Source organism: Entelurus aequoreus, linkage group LG15 (assembly GCF_033978785.1).
Source record: "Entelurus aequoreus isolate RoL-2023_Sb linkage group LG15, RoL_Eaeq_v1.1, whole genome shotgun sequence".
Taxonomy (NCBI): domain Eukaryota; kingdom Metazoa; phylum Chordata; class Actinopteri; order Syngnathiformes; family Syngnathidae; genus Entelurus; species Entelurus aequoreus.
In genome coordinates this window covers 9,722,639-9,748,757 of record NC_084745.1, presented here as the reverse complement: position 1 = coordinate 9,748,757, position 26,119 = coordinate 9,722,639, and the positions used below count along the sequence as shown (strand labels likewise).

At 39.2% G+C, this 26,119-nt stretch overlaps 1 protein-coding gene across 3 annotated transcripts in view; it reads left to right on the top strand.

Moving 5' to 3' along the window:
- Positions 1 to 694: 694 nt before the first annotated feature.
- LOC133629772 (nebulin-like) overlaps positions 695 to 26,119 on the top strand; it is a 175,880-nt gene continuing 150,455 nt past the window's right edge. For all 3 annotated transcript variants that reach the window (XM_062020755.1, XM_062020754.1, XM_062020756.1), the window contains exons 1-14: positions 695 to 3,099; positions 3,169 to 3,440; positions 3,539 to 3,610; positions 9,398 to 9,499; positions 9,567 to 9,677; positions 9,753 to 9,857; positions 12,849 to 12,959; positions 13,038 to 13,148; positions 16,485 to 16,598; positions 16,668 to 16,778; positions 21,282 to 21,386; positions 21,450 to 21,560; positions 21,619 to 21,723; positions 21,781 to 21,891. In XM_062020755.1, the coding sequence (XP_061876739.1) occupies positions 3,090 to 3,099; positions 3,169 to 3,440; positions 3,539 to 3,610; positions 9,398 to 9,499; positions 9,567 to 9,677; positions 9,753 to 9,857; positions 12,849 to 12,959; positions 13,038 to 13,148; positions 16,485 to 16,598; positions 16,668 to 16,778; positions 21,282 to 21,386; positions 21,450 to 21,560; positions 21,619 to 21,723; positions 21,781 to 21,891 (1,551 nt within the window). In that variant the 5' untranslated portion in view covers positions 695 to 3,089. The remainder of the gene's footprint in view (positions 3,100 to 3,168; positions 3,441 to 3,538; positions 3,611 to 9,397; positions 9,500 to 9,566; positions 9,678 to 9,752; positions 9,858 to 12,848; positions 12,960 to 13,037; positions 13,149 to 16,484; positions 16,599 to 16,667; positions 16,779 to 21,281; positions 21,387 to 21,449; positions 21,561 to 21,618; positions 21,724 to 21,780; positions 21,892 to 26,119) is intronic.

Sequence of the window (26,119 nt, the reverse complement as noted above, 5' to 3'; positions counted from 1 at the left end):
TTATTAGATAGATTGAAAATTAACACCAATTGTCAGGCTTGCCACTGACAGTTTGGTTATGTTTTGGTTTTTCCTCTGTTTTATTTCCTGTCAGCGCTCTTATTTTTGTTCAGTTTCCCGCTTGTCTCCCTGAGCGCTGTTTCCCCTCAGCTGCGGCTGATTGGCACCTGGCCACACCTGGTGTCGATCAGTCGGCTGCTATTTATACCTGCCTTGCCCTCCAGTCAGTGCTGGAGCATTGTAAGCTGTATGCTGTGGACTGTTTGCTGTATCTTGTATGCAGCGTGCTGTCTTCTAGTTCCTCGTTTGCTGGTTCCTGTTCCCTGTTTCCAGTTTTTCCTGAATTTTGGACATTAAATCATGTTTTCCTGCACCAAGCCTGCCATCTCTGCATCTTGGGGTTTGTCACCACCCTATCCTGACACCAATGAGTTGACTGATGAACATTATCACATAATTTACTATATCGACAAATAAAGTAGCGTATTCTTCGGACTATAAGTCGCAGTTTTTTTCATAGTTTGGCCGGGGGTGCGACTTATACTCAGGAGTGACTTATGTGTGAAATTATTAACACATTAGCGTAAAATATCAAATAATATTATTTAGCTCATTCACATAAGAGACTAGACCGGGGGTCGGCAAACCGCGGCTCTAGAGCCGCCCTAGTGGCTTTCTGGAGCTTTTTTAAAAAATGTATGAAAAATTTAAAAAGATGAGGGGGAAAAAGTTTTTTTTTGTGTTAAAAGGGTTTCTGTAGGAGGACAAACATGACACAAACCTCCCTAATTGTTATAATTCACACTGTTTATGTTAAACATGCTTCACTGATTCGAGTATTTGGCGAGCGCCGTTTTGTCCTAATAATATTGGCGGTCCTTGAACTCACCGTAGTTTGTTTACAATGTATAACTTTCTCCGACTTTCTAGGACGTGTTTTATGCCACTTCTTTTTCTGTCTCATTTTGTCCACCAAACTTAACGTTGTGCATGAATGCACAAAGGTGAGTTTTGTTGATGTTGTTGACTTGTGTAGAGTGCCAATCAGACATGTTTGGTCACTGCATGACTGCAAGCTAATCGATGCTAACATGCTATTTAGGCTAGCTATATGTACATATTGCATCATTATGCCTCATTTGTAGCTATATTTGAGGTCATTTCGTTTCCTTTAAGTCCTCTTAATTCAATGTATATCTCATGACACACTATCTGTATGTAACATGGCTTTTAATTTTTTGCGGCTCCAGACAGATTTGTTTTTGTATTTTTGGTCCAATATGGCTCTTTCAACATTTTGGGTTGCCGACCCCTGGACTAGACGTATAAGATTTCATGGGATTTAGCGATTAGGAGTGACAGATTTTTTGGTAAACGTATAGCATGTTCTATATGTTATAGTTATTTGAATGACTCTTACCATGATGTGTTACGTTAACATACCAGGCACGTTCTCAGTTGGTTATTTATGCGTCATATAACGTACACTTATTCAGCCTGTTGTTCACTATTCTTTATTTATTTTTAAATTGCCTTTCAAATGTCTATTCTTGGTGTTGGGTTTTATCAAATACATTTCCCCCCAAAATGCGACTTTTACTCCAGTGCGACTTATATATGTTTTTTTCCTATGCATTTTCGGCCGGTGCGACTTATACTCCGGAGCGACTTATACTCCGAAAAATACGGTATGTATACTATTAACCGCAACAAGTAATTGAAAAAAAAAAACAGGATTTGTACAATTTCAGAATGAGCTTATTCTATTTTTAAACAAAGAAAACAATCTGAATTTATCTCTATTTTTAGGTTATCGTGCCGTGATTTTGACACCCCTGGTCTAAACTTCACCGCTGCCAGTATTTTTTTCTATATTTTTATTGTAATATTTTCAGAATGTGTCTGTCCTATGTTTGGCCAAAGTAAGACAAAGAAACCAAATCTGAAGTTGTCTTTATTTTTTAGTAGAGATGTCCGATAATATCGGCCGATAAATGCTTTAAAATGTAATATCGGAAATTATCGGTATGTTTTTTTTTATTATCGGTATCGTTTTTTTGTAATTTTTAATTTTTTTAATTTTTATTAAATCAACATAAAAAACACAAGATACACTTACAATTAGTGCACCAACCCAAAAAACCTCCCTCCCCCATTTACACTCATTCGCACAAAAGGGTTGTTTCTTTCTGTTACTAATATTCTGGTTACATTATATATCAATATATATCAATACAGTCTGCAAGGGATACAGTCCGTAAGCACACATGATTGTGCGTGCTGCTGGTCCACTAATAGTACTAACCTTTAACAGTTAATTTTACTCATTTTCATTAATTACTAGTTCCTATGTAACTGTTTTTATATTGTTTTACTTTTTTTATTCAAGAAATTTTTTTAAATTTATTTATCTTATTTTATTTTATAATTTTTTAAAAAAGGTCCTTATCTTCACCATACCTGGTTGTCCAAATTAGGCATAATAATGTGTTAATTCCACGTCTGTATATATCAGTATCGGTTGATATCGGTATCGGTAATTAAGAGTTGGACAATATCGGAATATCGGATATCGGCAAAAAAGCCATTATCGGACATCCCTGAGCTAAAATTAGTTTGACACCCCTGGTTTACATGAACCGGAGTTTAGTCTACAACCGGACGTGACGAATCTGCACCCAGACGTCACGTGCAACAAAAATAGTGAACTATGGCACTGTTTGATTTTACAGTAATTGATACCCCACGGAATTCAGTCGGTGCATTTAAAAGTACCGAATCCGGTACACATCCCTAACTTCAGGTGACGAGCTCACCTGTACTTGCATGCACGTGCGCATCAGCGTATAGGAGGTCCATTCTTTCCAGCATACGACACCCTCAAAAACACGCGGCGATGAAGGCCACGTTGCTGATAAGCTCCTGAGTGGAGGGCTAAATGCGGCCGTCATACGTGATAAGACGTACTCGATGAACGACACCCAGACGACAGGTCGTCACGCGCTCAAAGACCCGACTGAGGAACCGGAGGAACCCTCATCCAGCTCAGAGCACTGACCTGAGAAGTCAAACGCCTCGTCAAAGAGGAGATGGAGCCAGGTGAGTGCACTTTTGAGGAGGTGAGGCCACATGTGCTCCTCGACTCTCATCCAGCGTCTCAAACGTCAGCCGTAGAAGGAGAGGAGGCCTCGTCCGCGCCTGATTTAAAATCAAACACCGAGGAATTTTCCACGGTGGAGGTGGAGACACAAGAGACCTTCCAAGAGACCTTCCAAGAGACCTTCCGAGAGACCGTGAGGACCTTCAGCTCTCGCCAAGACGCGTCCGGAGGGACGGAGAAGTGCGAGCCTGACGAGAACGCGGAGGAGGACAACAGGGCGGAGAGCGGAGGACAGAAGGAAGGAGGACAAAAAGAACCAGAAGAAACTAGAGGCCTCGAGGTGAGCAAACTTTGTGGTCTTTGTAGACTTGGTCCAGCTCTTGTTGGATTGTGTACTCATAATTTGACGCAATTGTGTGTGTTTGTGTGTGTGATGAGGCTTCAGATGCCGGACAGCCTTTGCTTCCTGATCCAACCTTCAACCGGAGATGCAGCCTCCTGGCCAGCGAGGTGAGAAGTTCAACAATCCGAAAAAAGAAAAAAATCTCAACACATGCAATGTTATGTCTAAATCTGGATTTCAGACCATACAGTTTATATACACTACCGTTCAAAAGTTTGGGGTCACCCAAACAATTTTGTGGAATAGCCTTCATTTCTAAGAACAAGAATAGAATGTCGAGTTTCAGATGAAAGTTCTCTTTTTCTGGCTATTTTGAGCGTTTAATTGACCCCACAAATGTGATGCTCCAGAAACTCAATCTGCTCAAAGAAAGGTCAGTTTTGTAGCTTCTGTAACGAGCTAAACTGTTTTCAGATGTGTGAACATGATTGCACAAGGGTTTTCTAATCATCAATTAGCCTTCTGAGCCAATGAGCAAACACATTGTACCATTAGAACACTGGAGTGATAGTTGCTGGAAATGGGCCTCTATACACCTATGTAGATATTGCACCAAAAACCAGACATTTGCAGCTAGAATAGTCATTTACCACATTAGCAATGTATAGAGTGTATTTCTTTAAAGTTAAGACTAGTTTAAAGTTATCTTCATTGAAAAGTACAGTGCTTTTCCTTCAAAAATAAGGACATTTCAATGTGACCCCAAACTTTTGAACGGTAGTGTATATTTATACAGTGGCGGGCCGTGCGTTTCCCACCTAGGCCTTCAGTGATGTCTGACTTCAATGATTACCTCTCAAAATACCATTATTGATGTCACCACATGATCATTGCTGGAGAAATACTATACAGAAACACATTCACGCCCTGAGATGGGTAGGTTGTGAGTTCAAACCCCGGCCGAGTCATACCAAAGACTATAAAAATGGGACCCATTACCTCCCTGCTTGGCACTCAGCATCAAGGGTTGGAATTGGGGGTTAAATCACCAAAAATGATTCACGGGCGCGGCGACTGCTGCTGCTCACTGCTCCCCTCACCTCCCAGGGGGTGATCAAGGGTGATGGGTCAAATGCAGAGAATAATTTCGCCACACTTTGATTGATTGATTGATTGATTGAAACTTTTATTAGTAGATTGCACAGTGAAGTACATATTCCGTACAATTGACCACTAAATGGTAACACCCGAATACGTTTTTCAACTTGTTTAAGTCGGGTGTCCACGTTAATCAATTCATGGTAAACTTAGTGTGTGTGTGACAATCATTAGTACTTTCACTTTAACTTTTAATTTACGCCCTACTGTGCATTGAAACACATCAACAGTGTACAAAACGGGTTATTTTGTGGCGCGTTTAAAAATCAATAAACGCGCGTCAGCAATTAAAACATATCTTATGTGGTACTGTCAAAATAAAATTTGCAAAAAACATATTAAATGTGGGCCCTGTGGAGAGGTGGCGACTTGCCCAGGGTGTACCCCGCCTCCCGCCCGAATGCAGCTGAGATAGGCTCCAGCACCCCCCGTAACCCCAAAAGGGACAAGCGGTAGAAAATGGATGGATATTAAATGTGAAAAAAATTAAGAAATAAAATATTTGAACTCACAATTTGTAGCACCCATTCGACGCCGTATCGGCCCTCATAGTCGGTTGATTTGAGTAGAAATGGCGGGATTTTCCCCCATTTCATCGTCCGACCTCGTCTCACAAGATGTAGTTTCTATTAAAATATCCTTCTTGAAAATGGCTTTGCAAATATATATCTGCCACCTAATCAACATGTTGCTCTCCTTCTATGGCTCATATGGCTTCCTGTTGTCGCAACTTGTGATTGGATACTCACTTGGGACTTCCAAGTGAGTATCCAATCACAGCGTAAGGCCAGCTAGAAGGCCTTACTGACAACAACTCGTGATCTGATTGGCTATGGCGATTGTCTATCAACCGTATGTGTCCGTCCACTTACAGTGCACGGACGCCCGCATTGTTGATTCTGAAGGCCCCGGGCAGATTTGGTACAGCATGGCAACATAAGCTAGCTGAATTCTGATTGGATACAAACTCTTAACCTAAAAACAACAGCACTGGAAAGAGCATAATATGACATGAAGAGAATATGAATACTTTTATGTATTTAGGGAAAGTAAATTAAAAATTACTTTTATCTTTAATTATGATCATGATTTCTGGTTATGTTAGGCCAGCGCACTGCAAAAAGTCAGTGTTCAAAAACAAGAAAACAATGTACAAAAATTAGGGGTATTTTATTTGAACAAAGCAAAATTATCTGCCAATAGAACAAGAAAATTTGGCTTGTCAAGACTTTCCAAAACAAGTCAAATTAGCTAACCTCAATGAACCCAAAAATACCTTAAAATAGGTATATTATCATTAATAACAAGTGCACTTTTCTTGGTAGGAAAAATAAAAGAGACCTTTTTGCACAATACGTTGAAATATATTCTTAAATTAAGTAAATGCTAGTGCCATTATCTTGACATAATGATATGCGCTCGGCATTACATTTCTTGAAACCAGCAAACTTATACTAAAAACTAATTTATTGTTCTTAATGGAAAGGCAACAAGGCAATCTTGTTACTCTCGGGGTCTCCTAGCCGCTCAGGCAAATCATATTGTCTAAAAATGCATTTTTCCATCGACAACATGACATCATCGCGCCAAGTGCGTGCTCTTTCAGTCAATTAGTGCGCATATATACAGCCCGGCCCCTGGCCAAAATTTTTTAATTGTAATTTTGAGGAATTTATCTGAATGTGCATGAACTATTTCTGTTCAAAATTGTTTGAAATGTTAAATGTTTAAATATTAACTGTCAGTTTACTGTACTGTGCCAACTGTACTACTATATGAGTACGTATTTTCTAGTGTTTCATTGAAAATAAAACAGCAAAGTCAATTTCGCTGTCATCTGTTGAGACACAATTGTGTCAAAGTCATGATTTTTTTTGTCATGCTTGAAATAAGAAATCATTACTTTAAAAAAAGTAGTTTTATACTTGTTGGTGTTGATGACACAGCTTTGCAACAGTTGATATTTTAGTTTCAAGCATGTTTTAGGTCATCAAATCTCAGCAACAAGCTGTAATATCTTACTGAGATAATTTAGGACCAAAACCCTTAAAACAAGTAAAAGACTCTAATATAAAATCTGCTTAGGGAGAAGAATTATCTTATCAGACAGAAAATTAGCAAATATCACCCTTATTTGAGATATTTAATCTTACTTAGATTTCAGTTTTTGCAGTGCAGAGAAGGTCTTGCTGGCCCTGACGGCACACCACTGGTGTGTATATATTAGGACTGCAACAACTAATTGAGTAAATCGATTAAAATCGATTATTAAAATAGTTGCCGATTAATTTAGTCATCGGTTCGTTGGATCTGTGCTATGCGCATGCGCAGAGGTTTTTTTTGTTTTTTTTAAATTAATTTTTGTTTTTTTTAATTTTTTTAACAAACCTTTATTTATAAACTGCAACATTTACAAACAGCTGAGAAACAATAATCAAAATAAGTATGGTGCCAGTATGTTGTTTTTTTCCCAATAAAATACTGGATAGGATAGAAATGTAGTTTGTCTCTTTTATCCGAGTATTAATCGATTAATCGAAGTAACAATCGACAGATTAATCGATTATCAAATTAATCGTTAGTTGCAGCCCTAGTATATATATATATATATATATATATATATATATATATATATATATATATATATATATATATATATATATATATATATATATATATATATATATATATTTTTTTTTTCCCCATTGACTTATGAGTCTAAACCAAGTTAACCGCCATTTTCAGGTTAAAGAATGCTCATAGTCATCATTTTTAAGTTCACAGCACACAAACGTTCCTCTTGGGATGTGCAGCGAACCCCACGTTGCCGTTAGTAACCAGCCAATCAAAAGATCCCTGGCGAGCCATTGAATTGACTAAAAGATGCGCAGAAAAGGCGATGTATCCCGGTGTGAAACGGCGGTGCCTTCATTCAGGATGTGGGAGGGTGACATGTCTACGGTGACTCATCAGTCGCGTTGGAGACGCTTTTTAAAATCCTCTCGGCGGTCGCTTGAGGTGCCTGCGTACTCCAGCGCGGCGATCACGCGCCACCGTGAGTCACCGCGCCTCCGGCAGGCGAGTTGTTTCTAAATATGCTGCAGCCGAGAGCCGGCAGGTCGCATCAAAGGCGCTCACGTCAATCCAAAATTTCTCAACTTCCACGCTAATGCTCCCATCCAGTAATCAGATACGGTAGGGTTGCTATGGCGACGTGAACGGTTACTAAGCTTTTAGAGCTATGGTTCTCTGACTTTTTTCTCCAAGTACCACCTGAGAAAAACACTTGGCTTTCCTATTACCACCATATTGACCAACATTAGATTACAGTAGCGTAGTAGGCCTAGGTATTCATTAAAAACAAGGCAGAGGTTTTATTTAACAAGTACCATTTTTTCCGGTCTATAGATCTCACCGGTATATAAGCCGCATATACTAAATTTTAGAAGAAAAAAGTATTTTTTCCATATATAAGCCGCGGATATATACATTGTGAAATGAGTTATCTACACATAAATATTCTGTAAATGTTTATTTACATACCTTAATTGTTTCCAAACGGTGCCTGTAACACGGCAGTAAAATGGCCGATCAAACAAAACAGAAGTCATTGTCATGGACCCATTAGCTGCAGAAGCTACAGTAGCTCTCCACTCAGCTAAACAGACTCAACAACTCCACGGTGACGTTTTGGTGAATTTACTGAGGACTTTGAGAAACTGAAACAATACAAAAAGAATGCCATTATAAAATAATAATAATAATAACACAGATTCTTGTAAAAGTGTTAGCATATTAGCTAATGCTAACGACGCTAGCTTGATATCATTACGATAAAACATACAAGTATGCATGAAAACACTCCTATCAAACATGTGACGGTTTAGTAAGTATGAATTGTTTTAGTTATATTTAGGGCTGCAACTAACGATTAATTTGATAATCGATTAATCTGTCGATTATTACTTCGATTAATCGATTAATAATCGGATGAAAGAGACAAACTACATTTCTATCCTTTCCATTATTTTATTGAAAAAAAACAGCATACTGGCACCAAAATTATTTTGATTATTGTTTCTCAGCTGTTTGTACATGTTGCAGTTTATAAATAAAGGTTTTAAAAAAAATAATAAAATAAAATAAAAATACAAAACTAAAAAAAATTGCCTCTGCGCATGCGCATAGCATAGATCCAACAAATTGATGACTAAATTAATCGCCAACTATTTTTATGATCGATTTAATCGATTAGTTGTTGCAGCCCTAGTTATATTGTAAAGAAAGAAGAACCCATACAAGGTGAAATGTTGAAGACGGAACGGCACTTGAACTTCCGGTTCAAAGCACTAAACAAAAGGAAATACTGTCGACGTTTAGCCTGCAGTGTGCGAAATCACAAACAGTAACACACCTTTTCAATGTCTCTGTGGGTCTTTTGGGGAAACTATTTGTTGAATACAAAACATAATGGCCGTTTGCAAACAAAAATCCATAAATTAGCCGGACCGTTTTATAAGCAGCAGTGTTCAAAGCGTAGGAAAAAAAATTGCGGCTTACAGTCCTGTAAATACTGTATATTTAATATTTTTGGCCCCTGTCACATTACACACAGTTTGAGCAGTAACACTGTGTTTTAAAATAGGAAAATAAAACACTGTACTTTAATGAAGTGAGTCTTTGGCGTACCACTAGATGGAGCCCGAGTTGTACACGCACCACAGTTTGAGAACACTCAACAAGAGAAATACTTAAACCTGACTATGACGATGATGTTCCAAATTTCCTCTTCGTAGGTGAAGTACAAAGAAGACTTTGAGAAGATGAAGGGTCAGAGTCTGTTTGTTCCCGGGGCAGAACTCATCCACGCCAGGAACATCAGCGCCGTCCTGTCTGAGGTCTGACACATGAGTACTTTCAACCGATTGCGATCTTCATGGTTCCTCACACCTGCTTCTGTCCCAGTCTAAGTACAAAGAAGAGGGCAAGAAGGAGGCGTCGCTGTCGCTCTACTCGCTCCTTCCAGAAACGCCGCAGATCCAACACGCCAGAGAGGTTTCCCAGCTCCAGAGTGAGGTAGTCCAACCACAACCACAAACTTGTGCCACGTCGTTGTTTGCTGCGTCACATGTGGTCTCACTGTCTTCTCAGGTTCGATACAAAGAAAACATGAAGACGTCCTCCTCGCTCTACTCGCTGCTGCCAGAGACCACTCAGACCCAATTTGTCAAAGAGCTGACTGAGATACTGAGTGAGGTCTGACCGCTGGATGGATGGATGATTGTCAGGAATGGGTTGTTAATGCTGTTAAAAACTGAGTCATCGTCTATTATCTATTCCCCTGACTAAAATAAGATGACGATATTTATATATATATATATATATATATATATATATATATATATATATATATATATATATATATATATATATATATATATATATATATATATATATATATATATATATATATATATATATATATATATACATATATATATAAATATCGTCATCTTAAAAATTACATAGCTATTTTAGTTTGTAACAGAAAAGATTTAAAGTGCATGAATTTGCCTGAAATAAAAAAATAAGTATATATATACGTATATATATATATATATATATATATATATATATATATGTATATATATATATATATATATATATATATATATATATATATATGTATATATGTATATATGCAGGCCCGGCCCTAACCAATCTGGCGCCCTAGGCAAGATTTTAGGTGGCGCCCCCCCACATCGGCAGTGAAGTGTATATACTCACAAGAAATCGAATAGCTTTGTCTTTGACCTTTTTTTTTACTTAAAGAAAGCAAATTAACAATGAGAATAGTTAACAAGATTAAAAAAAATATGGATGAATAAATGAATACAAAAAATAAAAAATGAATATATGAAATACAATATTTTTTACATACTTAAACACAAAATAAAACGTGTCAACAAGTTGCATAAAATAAATTAAAAATACAATATAAATAAGGCACTGCACAAAACAAGATATCAAACCAGTATGACTTTAACAACTATATTACAAAAAAGGGGATCCTACAGAGTTCTCTATTTGTGCTTTTTAATATTGCATTAACTAGAATGACTTACAAATTACTGTACACCAGGGAGTACTGTAATTACCTAATGTTACATTATTATTTTCCATAACAATTTAGCCCCCTCCACAATATTAACCCGACGTTAAAACAGAACTAGCTATTTATTGATTAGCAATTGCCGAATCATGTAACATTAGCTTAATGCTAAAAAGACAGGTGAGGTTACTATCACATTCTGTAACAGACAAATAATTTCATGTAGGCTAACGTTACCTACCTGCTACCTCTGTCTTTTTCTCGTTTCTCCTCTTCTTTTCTCCCCTGGGCACCTGACAGTTTTGGCCGTTTTGACATCTTGTGTTGATTTTTTTGATGTGGTGACGTCCAAAAAGAGTCATGATACAGGAAGGGAGGGGGCGCACCGTGCGGGGGACATGGGGGGCGTAATGTTGTAACAAATAATATTTCTATTAAATAGGCTTTACTTTGCATTTTAATTAACGTGGGATTATTTTATGTATTTAGAAATAATAGTACCAACTTTTTTTCTTTTTTTTTTCCTCCAACATTTGTGGCACTGGCGTGGCGCCCCCTGATGGACGGCGCCCTTAGCATTTGCCTATACGGCCTATGCCACGGGCCGGCCCTGTGTATATATATATATATATATATATATATATATATATATATATATATATATATATATATATATATATATATATATATACACTACCGTTCAAAAGTTTGGGGTCACATTGAAATGTCCTTATTTTTGAAGGAAAAGCACTGTACTTTTCAATGAAGATAACTTTAAACTAGTCTTAACTTTAAAGAAATACACTCTATACATTGCTAATGTGGTAAATGACTATTCTAGCTGCAAATGTCTGGTTTTTGGTGCAATATCTACATAGGTGTATAGAGGCCCATTTCCAGCAACTATCACTCCAGTGTTCTAATGGTACAATGTGTTTGCTCATTGGCTCAGAAGGCTAATTGATGATTAGAAAACCCTTGTGCAATCATGTTCACACATCTGAAAACACTTTAGCTCGTTACAGAAGCTACAAAACTGACCTTCCTTTGAGCAGATTGAGTTTCTGGAGCATCACATTTGTGGGGTCAATTAAACGCTCAAAATGGCTAGAAAAAGAGAACTTTCATCTGAAACTCGACAGTCTATTCTTGTTCTTAGAAATGAAGGCTATTCCACAAAATTGTTTGGGTGACCCCAAACTTTTGAACGGTAGTGTATATATATATATATATATATATATATATATATATATATATATGTATATGTATATTTATGTATATATATATATATATATATATATATATATATATATATATATATATATATATATATATATATATATATATGCATTCCAGATTTATAACACTGGTTGCTGTATTTAAATGGGACAGTGGCCAAGACGCCAGTTGTGCACACTCAGTGTAGTTATACACAATATAGAATAAATATAGTTTGTTTCTTTATACAGTATGATTATTTTAGTCATATATTGTTCAGCATTTGTAAAAAAATGCTTAATTTCAGCTAAAATAATAGGTTTTGGGGACGGCGTGGCGAAGTTGGTAGAGTGGCGGTGCCAGCAATCGAAGGGTTGCTGGTTACTGGGGTTCAATCCCCACCTTCTACCATCCTAGTCACGTCCGTTGTGTCCTTGGGCAAGACACTTCACCCTTGCTCCTGATGGCTGCTGGTTAGCGCCTTGCATGGCAGCTCCCGCCATCAGTGTGTGAATGTGTGAATGGGTGAATGTGGAAATACTGTCAAAGCGCTTTGAGTACCTTGATGGTAGAAAAGCGCTATACAAGTATAACCCATTTATCATTTATTTATTTAAATGTAATTACTGATATATTCATGGAGTGCAGGTCTCGTTGTGAATTTAGTTTTTGAGATGCTCTGCAATCATTTTCATAAAAGTGGTTTCAAGACAACTTCAAAGACGCTTTATCCTATATGCATTATATTTTAGTCGACTGTTGAGGAATTTAAATGACAAAAACTAGACTAAAACTAAATACATTTTGATGACAGAAATACATTTTCGTCAAAAGGTTGCCTAAAACTAAATGAAATACTGCTGCCAAAATGAACACTGGAACAAAAAGTGTGATGGTGGGACATCTGTGGTCCGCAGAACAAGTACAAGGAGGAGGGGAAGAAGGAGATGAGCAGCACTTTGTACTCTCAGCTTCCTGAAACGTGCGAGATGCAGCTGGCCAAGAGCGTCCATGAGTTTCAGAGCGAGGTACTTGAGGTGTCACCTTCCAACGTTACCTTGAATATTACATGGAGATGTTGATCACACACCAGTTTGTTCTTGCAGAAGAAGTACAAAGAAGATGGGAAGAGAAAGGCCTCCATGTCCCTCTACTCCCAACTGGCCGACACTCCTGAGATCCAACATGCGCTGGAGATGTCCCAGCTGCAGAGTGATGTATTTGACTCTGTCTGCACCAGTACTATTCAGCTACATTCTCTGCAAAGCAAAGACTCAATTATTCTCTAAAGCTAGCGACACAATCATTAGCATTCTAATATTACCACGCTAGCTTTTTTGCTAATTTTACAGGCATACACCTCAGCGTCAAATATTTTGTTAGTTGACGAATGATACCTGTTAGCATGCTAAGTTTAATATACTAGCTTTTTTATAGGCTAATTTTGTAGGGATACATACAGGGATCTATTGCTGTTTTAAGCACTGATACAAAAATGCTAGTCCAAGAACCTCCTTGTGACAAGAGCTTTCTTTTTTGTAGAACTGATACAAAAAATGCCAGTCAAAGATCCGCCATGTGACAGTAGCTCTATTGCTTTTTTTTAGCACTGATACAAAAAATGCCAGTCAAAGATCCGCCATGTGACAGTAGCTCTATAACTTTTTTTAGCACTGATTAAAAAAATGCCAGTCAAAGATCCACCATGTGACAGTAGCTCTATTGCTTTTTTTAGCACTGATACAAAAAATGCCAGTCAAAGAACCGCCATGTAACAGTAGCTCTATTGCTTTTTTTTAGCACTGAGACAAAAAATGCCAGACAAAGATCCGCCATGTGACAGTAGCTCTATTGCTTTTTTTTTTAGCACTAATACAAAAAATGCCAGTCAAAGAACAGCCATGTGACATTAGCTGTATTGCTTTTTTTAGCACTGATACAAAAATGCCAGTCAGAGATCCGCCATGTGACAGTAGCTCTATTGCTTTTTATTAGCACTGATACAAAAAATGCCAGTCAAAGATCCGCCATGTGACAAAAGCTCTATTGCTTTTTTTTTTAACACTGATACAAAAAACGCCAGTCAAAGATCCGCCATTTGACTGTAGTTCTATTGCTTTTTTTTAGTACTGATACAAAACATGTCAGTCAAAGACCCGCCATGTGACAGTAGCTCTATAACTTTTTTTTAGCACTGATTCAAAAAATGCCAGTCAAAGATCCGCCATCCGACAGTAGCTGTATTGCTTTTTCTAGCACTGATACAAAAAATGCCAGTCCAAGATCCACCATGTGACAAAAGCTCTATTGCTTTTTTAGCACTGAGACAAAAAATGCCAGTCAAAGATCCGCCATGTGACAGTAGCTCTATTGCTTTTTTTAGCACAATACAAAAAATGCCAGTCAAAGACCAGCCATGTGACAGTAGCTGTATTGCTTTTTTTAGCATTGATACAAAAATGCCAGTCAAAGATCTGCCATGTGACAGTAGCTCTATTGCTTTTTTTTAGCACTGATACAAAAAATGCCAGTCCAAGATCCGCCATGTGACAAAAGCTCTATTGCTTTTTTAGCACTGAGACAAAAAATGCCAGTCAAAGATCCGCCATGTGACAGTAGCACTATTGCTTTTTTTTAGCACTGATACAAAAAATGCCAGTCAAAGACCCGCCATGTGACAGTAGCTGTATTGCTTTTTTTTAGCATTGATACAAAAAATGCCAGTCAAAGATCCGCCATGTGACAGTAGCTCTATTGCTTTTTTTTTTTTAGCACTAATACAAAAAATGCCAGTCAAAGACCAGGCATGTGACATTAGCTGTATTGCTTTTTTTTAGCACTGATACAAAAAATGCCAGTCAGAGATCCGCCATGTGACAGTAGCTCTATTGCTTTTTATTAGCACTGATACAAAAAATGCCAGTCAAAGATCCGCCATGTGACAAAAGCTCTATTGCTTTTTTTTTTAGCACTGATACAAAAACGCCAGTCAAAGATCCGCCATTTGACTGTAGCTCTATTGCTTTTTTTTAGTACTGATACAAAACATGTCAGTCAAAGACCCGTCATGTGACAGTAGCTCTATAACTTTTTTTTAGCACTGATTCAAAAAATGCCAGTCAAAGATCCGCCATCCGACAGTAGCTGTATTGCTTTTTCTAGCACTGATACAAAAAATGCCAGTCCAAGATCCACCATGTGACAAAAGCTCTATTGCTTTTTTAGCACTGAGACAAAAAATGCCAGTCAAAGATCCGCCATGTGACAGTAGCTCTATTGCTTTTTTTTTAGCACAATACAAAAAATGCCAGTCAAAGACCAACCATGTGACAGTAGCTGTATTGCTTTTTTTAGCATTGATACAAAAATGCCAGTCAAAGATCCGCCATGTGACAGTAGCTCTATTGCTTTTTTTTAGCACTGATACAAAAAATGCCAGTCCAAGATCCGCCATGTGACAAAAGCTCTATTGCTTTTTTAGCACTGAGACAAAAAATGCCAGTCAAAGATCCGCCATGTGACAGTAGCACTATTGCTTTTTTTTTAGCACTGATACAAAAAATGCCAGTCAAAGACCAGCCATGTGACAGTAGCTGTATTGCTTTTTTTAGCATTGATACAAAAAATGCCAGTCAAAGATCCGCCATATGACAGTAGCTCTACTGCTTTTTTTAGCACTGATTAAAAAAATGCCAGTCAAAGATCCGCCATGTGACAGTAGCTCTATTGCTTTTTTTAGCACTGATACAAAAAATGCCAGTCAAACATCCGCCATGTGACAGTAGCTCTATTGCTTTTTGTAGCACTGATACAAAAAATGCCAGTCAAAGATCTGCCATGTGACAGTAGCTATTTTGCTTTTTGTAGCACTGATACAAAAAATGCCAGTCAAAGATACGCAATGTGACTGTAGCACTATTGCTTTTTTTTTTAGCACTGATACAAAAAATGCCAGTCAAAGATGCGCCAATTGACAGTAGCCTTATTGCTTTTTTATAGCACTGATACAAAATATGCCAGTCCAAGATCCGCCATGTGACAGTAGTTCTATTGTTTTTTTTAGCACTTATACAAAAAATGCCAGTCAAAGATGCGCCATGTGACAGTAGCCCTATTGCTTTTTTTTAGCACTGATACAAAAAATGCCAGTCCAAGATCCGCCATGTGACAAAAGCTCTCTGTTATTTCATAGCACTGATAGAAAAAGCGCTAGTCAAAGATCCGCGAAATGATGTTTTTAATGACCTATGGCAAAAATGCCTATCAAAGATCTTCAATAAACAAAAGCTCTTTACTATTTTTAAGCACTGATAAAAAAAAAATGCCAGTTCAAGATAGTTCATGTGACATGAGCTCTCTGCTGTTTTTATACACCTACTGTAAAAATTCTGGTTAAAGATCTTCTGTATGACCGGAGCATTCTCCTATTTTTAGTTACCTAGCCAGACTTCATTGTTGGGCAGGATTGTGTTGAATAGTCCTGGTCTAGATTGATCTTCCCGTGTAAGAACCAGCAAAGTCCAGCCGGTGTGTGATCTCCTTTCCTCTGGCAGGTGAGTTACCGCCCCAAGGTGCTGGTTAAAGGAGCTCCTTCGTCTCTGTACTCTCAGCTTCCTGACACCAAGGAGCTCCAGTTTGCCAGAGAGATGACTGAGCTGCAGAGTCAGGTACCACGGACGGGCCTCGGGGTTCTGTGTCACCCTATGAAGTGACGGGCGGTCTTTGTGGTCCATTAGAGCAAGTACCAAGAAGACGGCAGAAGAAGGCTCGGCCAGTCCTTCTACTCTCAGCTTCCGCAGACCATGGAGACGCAGTTTGCCAAAAATGTCGCTGAGCTGCAGAGCGAGGTGAGGTCATCACGAAACCGCTGGTCTTGCAACCTTCTCTCGTGCAGATGATGGCGTGGTTGTGTGTCGGGTCAAGGATGACGCCGGTGAGGATAGTTGAACAAAAATATTATTGCTCAAGTGAGCATCGCGAGATTTAGCAGCGAGACACCAGCTCTTATAAGCAAAACTGATCGTTCAGTTCTTGGTATGGAAATTGACTCCATCACGACAATATAAAGCAGGGGTGGGCAATTAATTTTTACCGGGGGCCGCATGAGCAACCCGAGCACTGCTGGAGGGCCACATCGACAATATTTCAATTAAATTTTGCTCAATATTATTTTTTATATATACCGTAAGATAAATAATAATAATAATAATTAATAATAATAATAATACTTTCATTTAACCTAACTTAACTTTATACCAAAAGCACTGCTTTGGAAATCATTTGTACCCCTTTCAGGGATCACATTTAGTTCCCCTTAAACATCCTCATGTTGCACAATGAAATGTAAGCATAGGATGAAGTGTGCATTCCTGTAACTTTCTCTAGTAACAGCATTTCATGATTAATAAATTAACATTAATAATAAATGACAGTAAAATAAGCACACGTATGACTGAGCAGTCATAGTGTAACTTTGTGTGGTGTTTGAGTTGTCCGACTTTTTGTGTGGCCATAAACGCACCAGTGGTTTAGTGGTATGCGTGTTGGTGACAGATGACAAGTTGGTTTTGGCCTGGTTTGTAAGGCAGAAAATGACTAGTTTTTCGAGATGGAAGTGTTTTACTCATGTTTTTGGTGTGGTTATGGCCGAATATAAACAGTTTTGCTCAATAAAGTGATCGATATAATTCCTGGCCTCGAAGCATCTCGATAGACGTTACAATAATTGAACGGTGTTCAATTGAACGGTGTTCAATTGAACGGTGTTGACGAACACCATTAGGGCCGCTTGTTGTCACTGTCACTCAGAGTTGCATTGCAAAATTACACAGAATAAATGTGTTTATTTTGTTTAAAATTCAGCTGGGATTTGATTTGGTGCGCGGCATATATTTGATGTGCGCAGAGGACGCTTGAGCAGTGCGCAATTGCGCAGGCGCGCACCTTAGAGGGAACGTTGCTTGGCAGTCCATGTCTTGTTGAAAACACGGCATTCGTCATCAACTTTTCTCTTTTTAGCGTCTCGGGTGTAAACCGTGCATCACTTGTTGCTGTGCACCTTCACTCATAGGTTACACACGGACATACGCACAAAAATAACACTTTTCAAAATAAAAGCAGCACAGTTGTATTGCGCGCACGACATAGATGTTTTTTCAACTTTTTTTTTTAGTTTGTGATTGCAGCTGTTCACATTCACTCACAATCACGCGCGCGCATACGTCCACACGGAAGTAATACAAATAACGCTTTTCAAAACAAAAGCAGCACCGTTGTATTACAGTCGACATAGATACTTTTTAAAATGTATTTTGTAATTCATGATTGGCCTCACGCGGGCCGGACAGGGACGCACAAAGGGCCGGATGTGGCCCGCGGGCCGCAGAATGCCCAGGTCTGATGTAAAGGCATGTTTGTGTATGTGAGTGGTCCCTAAGTGTCTGGCTTTTGACTTTTGACGTTAACTTAACATTTACCGTATTTTTCGGACTATAAGGCGCTCTTAAAATTCTTTCATTTTCTCAAAACTTGACAGTGCGCCTTATAACCAGGTGTGCCTAATGTATGGAACAATTTTGGTTGTGCTTACCGACCTTGAAGCTATTTTATTTGGTACATGGTGTAATGATAAGTGTGACCAGTAGATGGCAGTCAAACATAAGAGATACGTGTAGACTGCAATATGATGGCAGTCACATATAAGAGATACTTGTACCAAAATGTTATATGTTCCATTGAAAATATAGAACATTACCCACGGCGCTCAAAAATCTATCAAAATGTTTTAGTAGGACTTTGGTAAGCTATGAAGCCGCACCGCTTGATGCGCTTCAACATAGGAGTATTATTATGGTGTGTGTATAAGATAAGACATATTATCTGGCGTTTTGTTTTGCAATATTATGCAAAAACAACTTTTCTTACCTTCTGGTACTTGCTGATCTGTATTTGGGATCTGCATAAGTCCTGAAAATTTACGCACCTCCGCCTTTGTAGTACATGGCGACGCCGTAGTCGATAAGCTTCTTCTTTTTCTCTATCTTCTTGTTATGTGACATTCATCCTCCTCCGTTGCCATTTCTAATATAAAGTAGTGTAAAGTTCTTACTTATATCTATCAGTAAACTCACCATGAAAGTGCTAAAACACACCGGTGTAGTGAGTTTACATTATTCACCCAAGGAAGTTTAGTTATAAGAGAGTTCCGGTCGGACGGTTTGTCACAGGACACATTTCCGGCGTTGTTGTTGCACTAGTGAGCCACGGATGAGGAGATGCTGCTCCGTTATTGATTGAAGTAAAGTCTGAATGTCATTAAAACAGTTAGCGCCATCTTTTGACTCTTCTTCCACCCCCGTCCTTGCACGCTACACCGCTACAGCAAAGATGACGGAGAAAAAGACGCTGATCTGAAAAGATGATGTGTAAAACATCATCTATGCAACATTTTGACCAAAGAACCACCATTACATGTTATGTAGACCACAAGGAAGTCTTTTACATTTAGAAAAAATAAAATAATAATATGACCCTTTTAATGCGCCAGATAATGCGTATGAAAATAGACCTGACTAGACCCACTCATCGGCAGTGCGCCTTATAATCCGGTGCGCCCTATGGTATGGAGAATTCGGTACGTCCGGTACTCCTGGAGAACCGGTCGAATCCTTGCAAACCATTACCAGATTCAAGGGTCCTCTCTTGTGGAATGTCTGTTAACATAAATGTGCATGTTAGTGCTGGTGCCTCACAATAAGAAAGTCCTGGGTTCGATCCCTCTGCGTGGAGTTTGCATGTTCTCCCCGTGACTGCGCGGGTTCCCTCCGGGTTCTCCGGGTTCCTTCCACCTCCAATAGGTTTATTGGCAACACTAAATTGGCCCGAATTTGTGAATGTGTGTGAATGTTGTCTGTCTGCATTGGCCCTGCCGTGAGCTGGCGACATGTCCAGGGTGTACTCTGCCTTTCGCCCGAATACAATTGGGATAGGCTCCAGCCACCTCCATGACCCCAAGAGGGACAAGCGGTAGAAAAACGGATGGACTGATGCATGTCACGTAAAATGTCCGTACTTTATTACCTGCCCACAATGATGGACCATTGCGTATCAGAACTGGCTTTCTGCTTGCTCCAAAGGACTGTAATTTGCCAAAATCTGGAAAAACATGTTATTTCATAGTCTAACAGATGTGTGAATGCGAGTGTGAATGCGAGTGTGAATGTTGCCTGTCTATCTGTGTTGGCCCTGCGACTTGTCCAGGGTGTGCCCCGCCTTTTGCCCGAATGCTGCTGGGATAGGCTCCAGCCGCACCCGTGACCCCAAGAGGGACAAGCGGTAGAAAAACGGATGGATGGTTGGATGCATGTCACGTAAAATGTCCGTACTTTATTACCTGATGATGGACCACTGTGTAGCAGAACTGACTCTCTGCTTCCTCGAAAGGGCTGTAATTTGCCACAATCTGGAAAAACCTGTTATTTCATAGTCTAGCACAGGGGTCGGCAACCCAAAATGTTGGAAGAGCCATATTGGACCAAAAATACAAAAAACAAATCTGTCTGAAGCCGCCAAAAAATTAAAGCCTTATATAAGTGATATAATGAAGTCAAGACATGATATAAGTATCTTTATTAGCTATATTAGCCTACTATCAAAATGATCGTTTAAGTTAAGGAAATTAAATTAGCTCAAATATACTTACAAACGAGGCATAATGATGCAATATGTACATGCAGCTAGCCTAAATAGCAAGTTAGCATCGATTAGCTTGCCAAATATGCCTGATTAGCACTCCAAACAAGTCAATAACATCAACAACGTTCCCCTTTGTGTATTCGCGCACAGCATAAAAAGTTTTGTGGACAAAATGAGACAAATAACGAGTGGCATAAAACATGTCTTTCTATAGCATCGTTGAAGAAAGTTATACGTGTAAACAAACTACGGTCAGTTCAAGGACCGACAAAACGGCGCTCACCAAATACTCTCATCGGGTAATCATGTTTAATATAAACAAACTACGGTGCGTTCAAGGACTTCCCAAATCAGGAAAAATGGTGCGCGCCAAATACTCTCATCAGTGAAGCATGTTTAATATAAACAGTGGGATTTCTAACAATTAGGGAGGTTTGTGTCATGTTTGTCCTCCTACAGAAACCATATTAAAACAAAAATATATTTTTCCCCCATCTTTTTTTATTTTCATACATTTTTGAAAAAGCTCCAGGGAGCCACTAGGGCGGCGCTAAAGAGCCGCAAGTGGCTCTAGAGTCGCAGGTTGCCGACCCCTGGTCTAGCATATACTACACGCCCCACAACCAAAACTCACTTTGTCGTCTTTCCACCATCAGCGCCTCTACAAGGAGGCGGGGCAGAAGAGCAAGGCATTGTACTCGCTTCTGCCGGAGACCCTGGAGACGGCGCACGCCAAGGACGCCCGCGAGCTTGCCAGCGAGGTGACGACCGTTTTTCATCCCGAGGACATTACTAGCGACATCTGATCCCTCATCTCTCCGCAGGTGAAGTACAAAGAGGACGGCAAGAAGGAAATGAGCGTCAACTTGTACTCGCTGCTGCCCGAAACCATGGAGACGCAACACGCTAAGGAGGCGTCGGCACTGCGGAGCGAGGTACGTCGCGGTGCGGTGACGAGGTGAGCGCGACTGACGCCTTCACGCTGGTCCACAGGTGAAGTACAAAGAAGGAGTTGAGCAGAAGAGCACTTTGTACCATCATCTCCCGGAGACCACCGAGACCAAACTGGCGAAGGAGCTGTCCCAGCTGCAGAGCGAGGTACCGCCTCCGGAGCATTCAGGTGTTGAGTGTGGCGCTACCGTTGCTTGCTTGCAGGTCAAGTACAAAGAAGGAGGGAAGAAGGAGATCAGCAAGAGTCTCTACTCCTCGCTGCCGGACACGTTGGACACGCGGCACGCTAAAGACGCCGCGCTCCTGCTGAGTCAGGTGCATCAGCTGTGTGTTGATTAGAGCAGAGGTCTGGACTCCGGTCAGACCCGACTTTGATGACTTTGGACTTGACTTGACAGTACAGTGGAACCTTGATTTACGAACTTCATTGGTTCTTGAACACGGTTTGTAAATCAATTTGTAGAATAAAGCACATTTCTCTATAAGAAACAATGTACCGTAAATTCCAAACTATAAGACGCTACTTTTTTCCTAAACTTTGAACTCTGCGGCTTCTAAGACGGTGCGGATAATTTATGTATTTTTCTTCGCTGAAGGCCATAATAAAAATTGTTAAAAAAAAACTAACAAGCAAATACACTGAGAATGTGTTTTATTGTTTGTACTGTGGCGCCATCTTTTGGACGAGTTTGCTCACTGCAGGTCCTGCAGTGTCATTCCATTTAGTGCCTTCGAGCAGTCCATAGCGTTTCTATTCGTATGGATTTGTCAGTCATCACTCTAAGCAGCGTTTATAAGTTTTGCAATATAACTAAAATAATTCATACTTACTAAACCGTCCCATATGTGATGTCCGTTAGTGTGTTTTATGCAAATTTGTACTTGCTTCCGTAATGTAAATACGCTAGCGTCGTTAGCATTAGCTAATTTGCTAACACGTTTATGAGTGTCTGTGATAGTATTATTAACTTACAACTGCATTTTTTTTGTTTGTTTCACAAATTCCTCAGTAAAGTCCCCAAAACGCCATCGTGGACTTATGTCTGTTTAGCTGATTGGAGAGGTACCTTCCACAGCTAGTGGGTGCATGACGATGACTTCTGTTTTGTTTAAACATCCGTTTTACTGCCTTGTTTCCAAACAGGCACTGTTTGGAAACAATTAACGTAAATAAATAAACATTTACAGAATCTTTCTGAATCTTTCGGATATCTGCGGCTTATAGTCTGGTGCGGCTAATATATGTAAAACCTTTTTCACTGAAATTTAGTGGGTGGGGCTAATATACCGGTGCGCTATATAGTCCGGAAAATACGATAAATATGAATAATGGGTTCCATTCTCGACAAAAGTCCATATTTTAGTGAATGTTTGTACACTACTGTACTGTATAATAAATAAACTTGACAAGGAGGTGATGGATCAACTTTCTCTTTATTAACCAAAACAACGACGACGACAACAATCTGAACTGTCTTGAATGCGCTCCTCTGCCATCGCATGCGCACACACAGAAATCCTTTTGGTGCCCTTACAAACGATCAGAAATCACAGAAGTCCTTAACTTTAAAGACCATATTTCTACAATAATAAACATTTTAAAAAGTAAAATCCACATCGCAAAGGAGGAGCTGACAAGGAAGGAGCAGACAGACAGACAGGCAGGGAGAGAGAAGGAAGGGACCGGGGGAAGGGGCCATGTGTGTGTGCTGAAAGAGACATATATTCCGCTGTGAAATAAGTCTGCTTTGGCATATTTTTTCCAGAAAAGTCCAGCCCCATTACAATTAAAACTTGCTGTGGTATGAAGCCCGCTTCAACGATTGAGCGCCATTAATTTACTCTTTGCAAATAGTCTTTTTTTTTTTAACACCACAGCAATTTATTCCTTTTTTCCACGCTGGTCTCTTGCCTTTTTGGGACTCATATTGAATTAGCTAAGTGAACAAAACTTGTCAAAAGACGAACAACGACAGAAAAGGGCATACTTGCTGAAGGGCTGAAAAGTAACTAGTAGTGTGTGTGTGTGTGTTTTTATATATATATATATATATATATATATATATATATATATATATATATATATATATATATATATATATATATATATATATATATATATATATATAAATTTAAAAAAAAATATATATATATATAGTTTTATATATGTATCTATATATATATGTATGTATGTATATGCATGCATATATACAGTGTGTGTATATACTGTATGTGTATGTATGTTTGTATGTATATTAATGTATTTAAATATATGTATATGTAAATATATACTATATATGTGTATGTATATATGTATTTAAATATATGTATATGTAAATATATATATACTATATATATATATGTGTGTGTATATGTATAAATAAGAGGGGTTCATAAATCAAGGTTTTACTGTATCATCAAAGATTTGCAACTTGACTTGGACTTTGACATTACTGACTCGAACTTCAGCATTAAAACATAAGACTGAAGAGGTTGGGTTTTTGACTGTAATACACAAAATATATACTTTGAAGACAAAGTCGATACAACTGTGATTGCCAATGTGACACATTGGATATCAATGTAAAAGATAGCATGCGACACTAATAAGTAAGTACTTCATGTCAACATTGTGCACTTTTTCAAGTCAGAAAGTCCTTTGCAGCATCATTTGACATCGGTCGCACATGCGTAGAGGAAAACAGGCGAGGAATTGACGACACAACAAACTGTCTAAGCAAAATTATATACTGTGGATGGAATAATACACACTAACAATGAACAATCAATCAATCAATCAATGTTTATTTATATAGCCCTAAATCACAAGTGTCTCAAAGGGCTGTACAAGCCACAACGACATCCTCGGTACAGAGCCCACATACGGGCAAGGAAAACTCACCCCAGTGGGACGTCAATGTGAATGACTATGAGAAACCTTGGAGAGGACCGCATATGTGGGTAACCCCCCCCCCCCCCCCCCCCCCTCTAGGGGAGACCGAAAGCAATGGATGTCGAGTGGGTCTGACATAATATTGTGAAAGTCCAACACATCAGCGAGAGTCCAGTCCATAGTGGGGCCAGCAGGAACCATCCCGAGTGGAGACGAGTCAGCAGCGTAGAGATGTCCCCATCTGATGAACAGGCTAGCGGTCCACCCCGGGTTTGGAGCAGAGTAGAAAAGAAAAGAAAAGAAACGGCAGATCAACTGGTCAAAAAAGGGAGTCTATTTAAAGGCTAGAGTATACAAATGAGTTTTAAGATGAGACTTAAATGCTTCTACTGAGGTAGCATCTCTAACTTTTACCGGGAGGGCATTCCATAGTATTGGAGCCCGAATAGAAAACGCTCTGTAGCCCGCAGACTTTTTTTGGGCTCTGGGAATCACTAATAAGCCGGAGTTCTTTGAACGCAGATTTCTTGCCGGGACATATGGTACAATACAATCGGCAAGATAGGCAGGAGCTTGACCGTGTAGTATTTTATACGTAAGTAGTAAAACCTTAAAGTCGCATCTTAGGTGCACAGGAAGCCAGTGCAAGTGAGCCAGTATAGGCGTAATATGATCAAAATTTCTTGTTTTTGTCAAAAGTCTAGCAGCCGCATTTTGTACCATCTGTAATCTTTTAATGCTAGACATAGGGAGGCCCGAAAATAAAACGTTACAGTAATCGAGACGAGATGTAACGAACGCATGAATAATGATCTCAGCATCGCTTGTGGACAAAATGGGACGAATTTTAGCGATATTACGGAGATGAAAGAAGGCCGTTTTAGTAACACTCTTAATGTGCGACTCAAACGAGAGAGTTGGGTCGAAGATAATACCCAGATTCTTTACAGTCACCTTGTTTAATTGTTTGGTTGTCAAATGTTAAGGTGGTATTTTTAAATAGATGTCGGTGTTGAGCAGGACCGATAATCAGCATTTCCGTTTTCTTAGCGTTGAGTTGCAAAAAGTTAGCGGACATCCATTGTTTAATTTCATTAAGACACGCCTCCAGCTGACTACAATCCGGCGTGTTGGTCAGCTTTAGGGGCATGTAGAGTTGGGTGTCATCAGCATAACAGTGAAAGCTAACACCGTATTTGCGTATGATGTCACCTAGCGGCAGCATGTAAATACTAAAGAGTGCAGGGCCAAGAACCGAACCCTGGGGAACTCCGCACGTTACCTTAACATAGTCCGAGGTCACATTGTTATGGGAGACACACTGCATCCTGTCAGTAAGATAAGAGTTAAACCAAGAGAAGGCTAAGTCTGTCATCCCAATACGCGTTTTGATACGCTCTAATAAAATATTATGATCAACAGTATCGAAAGCGGCGCTAAGATCAAGAAGCAGCAACATAGATGAAGCATCAGAATCCATCGTTAGCAATAGATCATTAGTCATTTTTGCGAGGGCTGTCTCCGTAGAGTGATTTGCCCTGAAACCGGATTGAAAAGGTTCACAGAGATTGTTAGACGCTAAGTGTTCATTTAGCTGCTGTGCTACAATTTTTTCGAGGATTTTCGAGATAAACGGAAGGTGGGACACCG